Consider the following 12,482-nt stretch of genomic DNA (forward strand, 5'->3'; position numbering starts at 1 on the left):
CTGTTTCAGAGCCTATAGAATTTTAGAAGATGACCATGGGAAGGATATTGTTAAATTGGAGAGGATGCAGAAAAGATTTACAAGGATGTTGCCAGGACTAGAGGGTTTGAGTTTTATGGTGAGGCTGGATAGGCTGGGACTTTTTAAACTGGATCATAGGAGGTTGAAGGGTGACCTTATAGAGGTCTATAAAATCATGAGGGACATAGACAAGGTGAATAGCAAAGATCTTTTCCTGAGGGTAGAGGAGTTCAAAAATAGACAGCATATTTTTAAAATGACAGGAGAAGGATTTAAAAGGGCCCTGGGGGCAAAGTTTTCATGCGGAGGGTGGTTTGTATGTGGAATGAACTGCCAGAAGAAGTGGTAGATGCAGGTACAGTTACATTTAAAAGACATCTGAACAGGTACATGAATAGGAAAGGTTTAGAGGGATATGGGCAAAGCGCAGGCAAGTGGGGCTAGTTTAGTTTGGGAAACTAGGTTGACATGGAAGAGTTGGACCAAACAGTCTGTTTCTGTACTATGTGACTCTATGACTCAATGACTAAGACACTAGCACATCAGCTAATTCCAGGGCCACTTCCTTATGTATTCTGGGATGGCCCTGGGGATTTATCTGCCTTTAATCCCATTAGATTCCTTACACCATTTCACTGATACTAATTTAATTTTTCCTTCCAATTAAGCCTTATGTTTCCCTCATATTTTCATTGTGTTATTTGTGTCTTCACTTGTGAAGATAGAACTAAAGAATGTATTTAATTCGTCTGCCATCTCTTTGTTCCCCATTATAAATTCAGTTTCTGACTGAAGGGGACCTGAACTTGTCTTTATTAATTTTTTTTCTCTTCACATACCTATAGAAGTTTTTACTCTCGATTTTTATGTTCCCTGCATGCTTACTTTCATGCTCTACTGTCCCCCCTGCCACCCAATCAGTCTTGTTGCCTACCTTTGCTGAAATCTAAACTGTTGCCAGTCCTCAGTCCTATTGCTTTATTTTTTGTCCAGTTTGTATGGCTCTTCCTTGAATTTAATACTATCACACTTTCCCTCATCTGACCACATTACTCGTTTTACATCAGCTTCTTTTAAGTCATGTTCTCAAGAGATTCTGGGATTTACATATTAATGAACCAAAACCTGGAACCCATTCTAAAAGATGGAAGACTTAACTGCAATCTAGGTTTGTTGAATATATAATTTCAGTTGCATGACACTGTAATCTTTTGCTATAAATTCTGTGTCTTATGATCCTGCTCCACAGCTACCTGATGAAGGAGCAGCACTCCGAAAGCTAGTGGTTCCAAATAGACCTGTTGGACTATAACCTGGTGTTGTGTGATTTTTAACTTTGTCCACCCCAGCCAACACTGTCTTCTCCATATCACGGTTAAAAGATCAAGGTCAAGTTGCTGTAGTCTTGCCAGACCATAGGGCTGCTCCTCTCATTAGAGACAAAGACATAACTGGTGCTGATTTAACCTAAAGCCAACATACCTCAGCTGAGAGGAGAAATCGATAAGGACAGTCCTTCATGGTAACCTCACCCGGTGATTGGAATTGAGCCCACGCTATTGGCATCCCACTGCTTTGCAAACCCATCCAAACAGATACCACACTTCAAAAGTGCTTTTTTGAGCTTTGGGGCACTGTAATTGTGGACGATGCTCCATAAATGCAAGCCTTTCTTTTCTACATCCTGAGTTGAACACAGCAACTCAACAAAGACTCTAACAAAAGTGGCATTTAGCACTTTTAACAATGCACGACATTTCGTAGTCCACAATTCTTTATCCATTTTAACTAAAACTGAGACAATTGCTGAACATATCATCAGTCAATTGCAAAGTGTGTGTCGTTAGTTGTGTGCGTCACAATAAATCAAAAGTGCCACTTTTTCCTCGCCAACTCATTGTATGGCATTTCAATCAAGATGTATGAAAGCTAGATTCAACAGGCACACTTATTGTGAAGCTACAGCAATAAATCATTGAGCGAATTCAGAAATTGTTCAATAATGCCATTGTTAAGAATCATTCTTTCATTTAAGTATAGATAAGTTTTCACACCATAAACCTAGACACAGTCATTTTTCAAGTACGTGTAAAGGAAAAACCTTCCTCCCATGTGTTTTTCAGGTAACAGTGGCAATATGTTCAATATTGACCCCATTTCAGGCAAGATAACCGTTGCTAAGAAGCTAGACCAAGCAGTTAAAGGATCCTATGAATTAACAGTGAAAGCCCAGGATCAAGGTTATCCTCAACTCAGTGCACTTGCCATGGTTGAAATTATTGTTATGATTTCTGATTATTCACCTCCCAAGTTTCTGATGAAGGAGTATTATGAAGAAATCAGCGAAGCAACTAGCATTGGATCATCAGTTGTCATGGTAACTGCAACCAGCCAATCAGCAGTGACTTATGAAATTAAAGATGGAAACATAGATGACACATTTCACATCAACTCATACTCTGGTGTGATATCTCTTCATAAGGAGCTGGATTTTGAGAAAAATTCAGCTTACAAATTGAAAATTCAAGGTACCAGCATGACTGGACTGTACAACAGTCTATTGGTGTCAATAAATGTTATAGATGAAAATGACAACCCACCCATCCTTGTTCAGTCTCAGTATATTGGCAGAATCAATGAGAATTCTCCTGTCAACAGTATTGTTCTGGATGAGAAAAACTCACCCCTAGTAGTTAAAGCGACTGATCAAGACACAGGTGCCAATGGCATGTTGGTATATCAAATCATGGAATCTGATATGTTGAAGTATTTTTCCATTGATTCCAACATTGGAACCATTAGCACCGCTGTTGTTATTGACCATGAAGCCACCTCCATCTTTCATCTCACAGTTCGGGTACATGATCGTGGGCAGCCAACTCTGTTTGCAACAGAAGTAGCAAGTATCACTGTAATGGTGATGGATGTTAATGACTGTCCGCCAAGGTTTGAGAAAGAGTTATATGAATCAATTTTGCTGATACCTGCTCACAACGGGACTGACGTTCTCACAGTGAAAGCAGTAGATGCTGACTCTGACAGTTTCTCAAAAATCACATACAGTATAGTCGACGGAAATAACAAGGAGACATTCAGTATTGATTCTTCTACTGGCTTAATTTCGGTTCAAGATGCAGCCGGTCTTAAAGGCCAGTTTGAACTGACAGTCAGAGCAACTGATGGGATGCTAAAAGGTACTGCAATAGTAAAGATAAAAGTGTCCATTTTAAAGGAAAGTGGTCTAACATTTGCTCAGAGCTTGCACATGTTTTCAGTGTTGGAAAATTCTACATTCACGGAAACTTTAGGTATTGTGAAAGCATTTGGAAATCAGCTGAATGAACCTATATTTTACTATATATTAAATCCAGATAAAAGGTTTAGAGTAATTGAAACATCTGGCGCTTTTCAAACCACTGCAATGGCATGTGACCGTGAAGAACAGGAAGAATATGAATTTGTTGTTGAGGCACGTGATCTGCGTAACCCTCCCAGAGTTGCACATACATTAGTAAAAATTACTGTTGAGGACATTAATGACAATGCACCAAATTTTGTCCATTTACCATACCTGGCAACAGTCCAAGATGATGCAGAACCAGGTGATGTTATCTATCAAGTTACTGCTGAAGATAAGGACACTGGAGAAAATGCAGTCATCCATTACAGCATTGTTGATCATTATAAATACTTCTGGATTGATCCCTACCTTGGGGACATTTCTCTCAGTGAGCATCTTGATTCTGATGCAGCAGATAAATATACATTAACTGTTATAGCTCAAGATAGAGGAGATCCTCCGCTTTATGCACAGACTGAAGTTGTTATCACTGTCAGGGATAAAATAACTCCAAGATTTGAAAAACCGTACTACAGAATCAGCGTCCCTGAAAACATCTCTCCGAACACACCAATTCTTCATGTGCATGCTAGCAACCCATCAGGATTCCGTGTGATCTACAACATTGTCACACAGAGAGCATTGCATCTCTTCTCTATTGAATTTAAAGCTGGGGTTCTGAACGTGATTGATGCGTTGGATTATGAAGACCAAACAAAGCATGTGCTGACTGTGCGGGCCACAGATTCAGTGATTGGATCTTATGCAGAAGCAATTGTTGATATTGAAGTTGAAGATGTTAATGACAACCCTCCCATGTTTACCGAGAAGGTCTATGGTGCAACATTATCTGAGGCCTCAGTTATCGGTACCTCTGTGGTACAGGTCAGTGCAAGTGATGCCGATTCTGGGAGGAATAAAGTTATCAGCTATCAATTTGCAGCTATTACTAATAGTTCAGAATACTTCCATATTGATACTAGAAATGGCCGTGTCACAACAGCACGTACACTGGATTATGAAAAGACCCAACATTATAGCCTCACAATCAGGGCTGTAGATAACGGTATTCCACCATTAAGTAGTGATGTACTCCTGAATGTGAACATTTCAGATTTCAACGATAACCCACCTACGTTTCGCCAGACTCAGTATATGACTACTATAAGTGAAGTGGCTACATGTGGCCATTTTGTTATACGAGTGCAGGCAAGAGATCCAGACAGCATAGATATTGATAAACTGGAGTACATCATCACAGAAGGAAATGAACAAAGACATTTTATAATTGGAACAAAATCCGGAATCATTTCTGTGTCCAATTCTTGTAAGAAAATATTAGAATCAAATTATCACTTGAACGTGTCTGTTTCAGACCGGGTTTTCAGGCGATCTATACCAGTTCAGATAAGAACTTCGAAGACAAATAAATTCAAGCCCATATTTGATCAAAACATGTATGAGATTGAGCTTGCTGAAAATGCTGAGGTGGGGACACATGTAATTGAGCTGAAAGCTGTCGACAGAGACTCTGGACCATATGGCCACATTGACTATACAATCATAAATAAGTTAGCCAGAGAGAAATTTAGCATCGACAATCATGGTCGTATTTTAACGTCACAGAAATTGGACCGTGAAAATTCAACGGAAAAGGTAATTGCTGTTAAAGTGATGGCAAAAGATGGAGGTGGTAAAGTGGATTTTTGCACTGTGAATATTATATTGACTGATGAAAATGACAATGCACCTCAATTCCAAGCCGCTGAATACAAAATTCATGTTCCTGCCAGCACTCTTAAGGGTGCTCCAGTAATCCAGATCGTAGCTATTGATGCAGATGAAGGAATGAACGCAGATGTCAGCTATTCTGTGGCCTCCAGTGAAGACAAAGTTGAAGATATATTGGAGATAAATCCTCTTACTGGATTTATCACAATCAAGGAGAGTCTGATTGGGTTGGAGAACAACTCGTTTACTTATTATGTGAAAGCACAAGATGGGGGCTCTCCACAGCAGGATTCCTGCGTTCCTGTTCTCGTCAAAGTTATCCCGCCTGACCTATCAATTCCACGATTCTCTGAACCACTGTACACTTTCTCAGCCTCAGAGGATCTTCCAGCAGGGTCAGAAATTGGTGTAATCACAGCAGAAGCTGACCAACCAGTTATTTACAGTCTAGTAAAGGGAAATACTGATGAAAGTAACAAAGGTGGAGTATTTACCCTTGATCAAAACACTGGAACATTGAAAATTGGGAAGAACATAGACCACGAAAAGACCAAATGGTACAAAATTGATGTAATTGCTCAGTGTTTCCATGGAGATTTAGAGGTTGCTTCTTCAGTGTCTATCAGCATCCAGGTAAAGGATGTCAATGATAACCAACCTATATTTGAGGCAAATCCTTATAGAGCCTTCATCCCAGAAAACATGCCAGTAGGGACCACAGTCATACAGGTGACTGCCAATGACAAGGACGCAGGAACGAATGGACATGTTACCTATAGCTTGTCTAATGAATTTGATGATGTTACCAATGTTTTTGCCATCGATGGCGACAGTGGGTGGCTGACAACCTTGAAGGAACTGGACTGTGAAGCAAAGAGCAGTTACAAGTTTGCCGTGGTGGCGTTTGATCATGGAGGAAAAGTCCAAATGTCCTCAACTGCCATCATAGAAGTTGAGGTAACTGATGAAAATGACAATTCTCCACAGTTCACAAGCAACATCTACAAGGCTACAGTCAACGAAGACAGCAAACCTGGGGAAGTAGTTGTTGTTCTTACTATGGTGGATGCTGATATTACAGAATCCAATAGACATGCTACCTGCTACATTACAGGTAGGCCTTTGGTACAATGTATTCATTTAGATATTGATGATTAGGAAGGCAGCAAACATACTGTGATCACTGTGCTTGGAGGGGTGCACTGGTTACTTTTCTAGTGTCACTCCCTTGGCTACAACTAAATTTAAATTTAAAGTTTTATGATATGGCCAAGTATATAATCTCAGACATTCAGGATTTAATACAAGTCAGTCAAGTTTCTTTAGTGAACAATAAATAATTGGTTTATTACCAAAACAAATCTACTCACACAAAGATGCCAAAATAATTGGCAAACAGTTTGGATTATGAATATATAACATATATATTATGCATTATTCTAAGAAATTTAATAATTCTTCAGTGTTCACTTTAAAGTATTTTGGCCAAGTAATAGTTAAATTCATGAAAGAAGGATAAGTCACAGATTGACCCAAACGATTTTCTGATTAGGAGGGTATCTGAGCCTAAGGTCATTCCACACACACATGTTGTTGGCACTGAGGTATCTTTCTCAAAAAGTGATAATTGTCAGAGTTCCCTTTGCTTCAGATGTTGGGATAAATTTTAAGAAAATTCCCTTCAGGAACTCTCCCTAAGTGGTAAAGATTATTTTTGGTTGGACTTCAGTTCACACACTTTACTGAGAGATGTCACGAAGAAGGAGAGAGGGAGCAATGGGAGGTACTTAGACAAGTTACAAATTCTGTTTCAAAGTTTAAAAAAATGCGGTTGTCTTATTCCACAACCTTTGCCATGTGACCTCTCTATGAGTTTCCCCCGACTGTAAAACACATCCAGCTCCCTGCAGCTTTTAAGTGAAACATTGCTACTGTTGTACTCTGTGCCTTTTCATTAGCGAGGTGTCCTTTGTTTAAAAAGTTCAAGACATATTGGATCCACATAAACCTTTTAAAATAATTAATGTTGGTCACGTGTCTCTCTAACTATATCAATATCAAAATAATAGGTACAATTTTCAGAACTGATCACCTGCCCATTGTATAAACTGTGTCAAGAGTGTAGTGCTGAAAAAGCACAGCCAGTCAGGCAGCATCTAAGAAGCAGGAGCATCGATGTTTCAGGCATAAGCTTCATTCTTGATGAAGGGCTTATGCCTGAAACATCGATTCTCCAGCTCCTCGGATGCTGCCTGACCTGCTGTGCTTTTTCAGTACTACACTCTCGACTCTGATCTCCAGCATCTGCAGTCCTCAGTTTCTCCCATTGTGTAAACCGCCTGGTGTCTTTCCAACAGCTAGATAAAACAACAGAGGATGAGACAATTTCACACATTACACCCTTCTTGAAAACTGGGAATGAGGATCAGTTCAGGAATTATTGGATAGTTATTTTCATCTTGGTAGTCACAGGCATTTACAAAAATGATAATCTGAAGTAAAATTAATGGTCACCTGGACAAGTGTGGATTCATGAAGGAAAGCAACCACAAGCTTTAAAAGGAAAAATTGTATATCACTGATTTAATTGAGTTCTTTAATGAGGCAATACCAAAGGTTAATGGATGTAATGTCATTAATGTGGTGTGCATGGATTCTTTAATGGTATTTGATAAGAGTGCCACTCAATAGTGAAGTCAAACAAGAAGGACAGTGGCAGCATGGGTACAAAGTTGATTCAGTGACAGGGAACAGCAATGTAGTAATTGAAAGTACAGCAGGTACAGCAAGCAGTTAGAAAGGCACATGGTATGTTGACCTTCTTTGCAAGCGGCTTGAGTACAGGAACAAGGAACTACAAAATCGTAAACTCCCTCCCTTGTAGGATCATAGATGTACCTGCACCAAATGAACTGCAGTGGTTCAAGAAGGCAACTCACCAAACCTTCTAAAGGGTAATTATGGATTTAGGAATGGGCAATAAGTGTTAACCCAGTCAATGAAGCCTATATCTCCTGATTTGAAAGAAAGACCTGCACAGGGCCTTGGTGAGACTACATCTAAAACATTGTGTGTAATTTTGGACTCCTTATATAAAAGAAAACACATACTTGCCATTGGGGAAGGGCAGCAAAGATTCCTGGATGACAGGGTTTGTCATTTGAGGAGAGATTGAGTTGAATAGGCCTGTATACACCAGGGTTTAAAAGAGGTGGATCTGATATGTATTGCTTGAGAATGTGGTGGAGGCAAATTCAATCATGGTTTTAATGGTAGAATTAGATAATTATCCGCTAAGATATGATTTGCAGGGCTAAGGGGCTAAGAAGGGACTAAGTGGATTACTCTTGCAAAGCACTGGCATGGACATGAAAGGCTGAATGACCTCCTTCAGTACCTCATTCTCAGACATTGTGTCTAATGTTTCACAATTAAGAAAATTCAATTATAAGTGTCAATCCAAATTTGTTTCATTAGATGGTGATCCTCTGGGCCAGTTTGCTATTGAGAACTTCGAAGGCCAGTGGCAAGTTTATGTAAAAGAAGCTTTGGACCGAGAAGAGAAAGAAAAATACATTCTAAATATCACGGCCACTGATGGCAAGTTTATAACTGAATCGGCAGTCGAGGTCCTTGTTCATGATGTTAATGATAACAGCCCACACTGTAAACAGGTAATTATCCTGCACAGTAAAGAATGGCTACGATCTAACCAAACATCCATCAATGTTATGGTGCGGGAGTAGCAGAAACGCCACAGGACTTCCTGGCTATTAACTCCTTTGCACTGCAGCAAATGCATCAAAACATTCAAGATTTCATTAATGAATGTATTTCCTTATCCAAAATCTGAATCTCCAGATAAATCTTGACACACCGGGAGTTACCTAAGCTCTTCTAGAGAATACAATGATGTCATTCTTCCCCTAGGACAATGTGTTCTGAATTCCTCCTCCAAGTTCAATACCCATCGTACCCTGAAGATGCGTAAGCATTGTGGGATGTGTGTATTTGACACAATGCTTATCAATGCTCAGTAGAAAAGTACTGTATAATCATTTGAAACATATGTCACTGCTTCCATATATCTATTTCATTTTGATGTTCGGCTTTCTTTTCACAGCTCACATACACTGAAATCGTTTCAGAAGGGGCACCTTGGGGTCAGTTCATTTTGAAGGTTTCTGCAACAGACTCAGATGCTGGCACCAATGCTCAGATAACTTACACTCTGCACGGGCCAGGCGCAAACAAGTTTCGACTTGATCCACAAACAGGTAAAGAAATAAACAGTTGGGTTCAAAGTTTATATATAAATAACACAATGGTATTTAACCATAACAAATGAAAAACTGATATGTAACCCTGCAGCCGAGAGGCTTGCAAGTCCTTAATGAGTGCTGGACAGACTTTGCACCTGCATTGACCGCAGCACAATTTAGCAGCAAAGTGTAGGGTTAGAAACATAGAAAATGCTGAAGGTTAAATGACCAGAGTCCAACTGGAATGTCTTTCAATATTGTGATAGTTACTTGATGCAGTGCGAAAGGAGTTGATGATTGTTTTGAGGTATTTTCTTGTCAACTTGTTTAGCAATGTTATTTTACACCTCTGGAGCAAGTGAGGCTTGAAGCTGGGCCTCCTGGTCAAGGGGTAGAGGCAGTACCACTGTGACATAAGACCCCTCATTTTGTGTTTCCATGTTTTATTTAAATCTATTCAATTCTAATTGTGTCTGCTGTTCACCCGAAATGGGCAGTGACAATGACAGCTGCCCCAAGGCAAAAAGAGACAGATATTTGAGAAGAGTATGAGCAAAGTGAAGCCAATTCATACAGTTAATCCTCAGGTAGCAAAAGCCATGGCTGTTAAGAAAGATAATGATACTTAGATTAACTGAAGAGATTTTCTAGTTTATCACCAGATTTCTTCTTCAGTTTTCTTTCCATTGTCTTTCAATATGACCAAAAGTACAGTTCTACATGTAGTGGTAACCCTTGAGTACTTCATCATGTGGCTACTCTTAATAGATGAACCGACACCCGTAGCCCAACTAGTCTTTGTAAGCACAGCAGCATCAAAACTGAGGCTAGTCCTGCTCTTATTTGTCAACCATGAGTGCAGACTTCCAGGAGCAGTAGTTAGTTGGTAATGATGAGTGAGAATCCTCAATAACCCAGGTTCCCTGAGCCCAATTGTAGCATTCCAAACACCAACCCAGATGTGTTAACTTCGACTCCAACTGGTGATTAAACCATGGACTTTCCAGTTTGGCATGTTTCAGTTTAGACAGTCGATGAATCACTTGACTGATCAGGGAGCTGTTAAGGATTTGAATGTCAGTTTACATTTTATTAACTCTTGTTTCTGTTCCTTGCCTCAGGAGAATTAATGACAGTTGGCACTTTGGACCGTGAGAGTCAAGCTATGTATAATCTGGTTGCAAAAGCATCTGATGGGAGTGGCCTATTTTGTGAGGCAGATATAAGCATTACATTACAGGATGTGAATGACAATCCTCCCAAATTCTCAGCAACTCAGTATGCAGTATCTGTCTTCGATAACACCACTGTCAAGACTCCTGTGGCAGTTGTCCATGCCAGAGATCCCGATGTTCGTAAGTATTCTGTCAGAGAGAGTCATAGAGTCATAGAGATGTACAGCACAAAAACAGACCCTTCGATCCAACTTGTCCATGCCTGCTAGATATCCTAACCTAATCTAGTCCCACCTGCCAGCACCCGGCCCATATCCATCCAAACCCTTCCTATTCATATACCCATCCAGATGCCTTTTAAATGTTGCAGTTGTACCAGCCTCCACCACTTCCTCTGGCAGCTCATTCCATACACGTACCACCCTCTGTGTGAAAAAGTTGCCCCTTAGGTCCATTTTACATCTTTCCCCTCTCACCCTAAACCTATGCCCTCTAGTTCTGGACTCCCTCACCCCAGGGAAAAGACCTTGTCTATTTATCGGATCCATGTCCCTCATGATTTTATAAACCTCCATAAGATCACCCCTCACCCACCAACGCTGCAGGAAAAACAGCCCCAGCCTGTTCAGCCTCTCCCTGTAGCTCAAGTCCTCCAATCCTGGCAACATTCTTGTAAATCTTTTCTGAACCCTTTCAAGTTTCACAACATCTTTCCAACAGGAAGGAGACCAGAATTGCATGCAATATTCCAATGGTGGCCTAACCAATGTCCTGTACAGCCGCAACATGATCTCCCAACTCCTGTACTCAATACTCTGACCAATAAAGGAAAGCATACCAAATGCCTTCTTCACTATCCTATCTACCTGCGGCTCCACTTTCAAGGAGCTGTGAACCTGCACTCCAAGGTCTGTTTGTTCAGCAACACTCCCTAGATCCTTACCATTAAGTTTATAAGTCCTGTTAAGATTTGCTTTCCCAAAATGCAGCACGGTGGCTCAGTGGCTAGCACTGCTGCCTCACAGCACCAGGGACCCGCGTTCAATTCCTGCCTCGGGCAACTGTCTGTGTGGAGTTTGCACATTCTCCCCATGTCTGTATGGGTGCTCCGGTTTCTTCCCACAGTCCAAAGATGTGCATGTCAGGTGAATTGGCCATGCTAAATTGCCTGTAATGTTAGGTACATTAGTCAGGAGTAAATGTAGGGGAATATCTGGGTAGGTTGCTATTCGGAGGTTGGTTTGGACTTGTTGGGTCGAGGGGCCTGTTTCCATATTGTAGGAAATTAATCTAAACCTCGCATTTATCTGAATTAAACTCCATCTGCCACTTCTAAGCCCATTGGCCCATCTGGTCCAGATCCTGTTGTAATCTGAGGTAACCTTCTTCGCTGTCCACTACACCTCCAATTTTGGTGTCATCTGCAAACTTGCTAACTCTACCTTTTATGCTCACATCCAAATCATTTATGTAAATGACTAAAAGGTAGAGGACCCAGCACTGTTTCCATCTCTGTACCTCAATGACAATGAAGAAGACAGTAGGATCAATTAGCAGGTTGTCTAGCATCCACTTAGAGAACTGACAAACCTGTATTAGAGATGTGCACTATACTTCATAGGTGAAAATTAAAAGTCAGGCAAAGACAGTAAACATTTTTTATTTTAGAAACTGTGTGGAAACAGGCCATTCAGCCCAACATGTCCACATCAAACCTCCGAAGACCATCCCACTCAGACCCATTCCCCCTACCCTTTCCCTGTAACCCTGCATTTCCCATGACTAACACACCTGACCTGTACATCCTTGGACACTATCGGTAATTTAGCATGGGAAATACACCTAACCTGCTCCTCTTTGGACTTTGGGAAGAAACTGGAGCACTTGGCAGAAACTCATGTAGTCATGGGGAGAACATTCAAACTCCACAGACAGTTACCCGAGGCTAGAATC

The 12,482-nt window shown here is 40.6% G+C and overlaps 1 protein-coding gene across 2 annotated transcripts in view; it reads left to right on the forward strand.

The window, feature by feature from the left end:
• The window catches only part of fat2 (FAT atypical cadherin 2), a 161,524-nt gene that overhangs the window by 117,732 nt on the left and 31,310 nt on the right, over window positions 1-12,482 (forward strand). For both annotated transcript variants that reach the window (XM_060837352.1, XM_060837353.1), the window contains exons 10-13: window positions 2,145-6,206; window positions 8,570-8,766; window positions 9,216-9,369; window positions 10,476-10,709. In XM_060837352.1, coding sequence (XP_060693335.1) covers window positions 2,145-6,206; window positions 8,570-8,766; window positions 9,216-9,369; window positions 10,476-10,709 — 4,647 coding nt within the window. The remainder of the gene's footprint in view (window positions 1-2,144; window positions 6,207-8,569; window positions 8,767-9,215; window positions 9,370-10,475; window positions 10,710-12,482) is intronic.

The sequence above is a fragment of the Hemiscyllium ocellatum genome, chromosome 16 (assembly GCF_020745735.1).
Source record: "Hemiscyllium ocellatum isolate sHemOce1 chromosome 16, sHemOce1.pat.X.cur, whole genome shotgun sequence".
Taxonomy (NCBI): Eukaryota; Metazoa; Chordata; class Chondrichthyes; order Orectolobiformes; family Hemiscylliidae; genus Hemiscyllium; species Hemiscyllium ocellatum.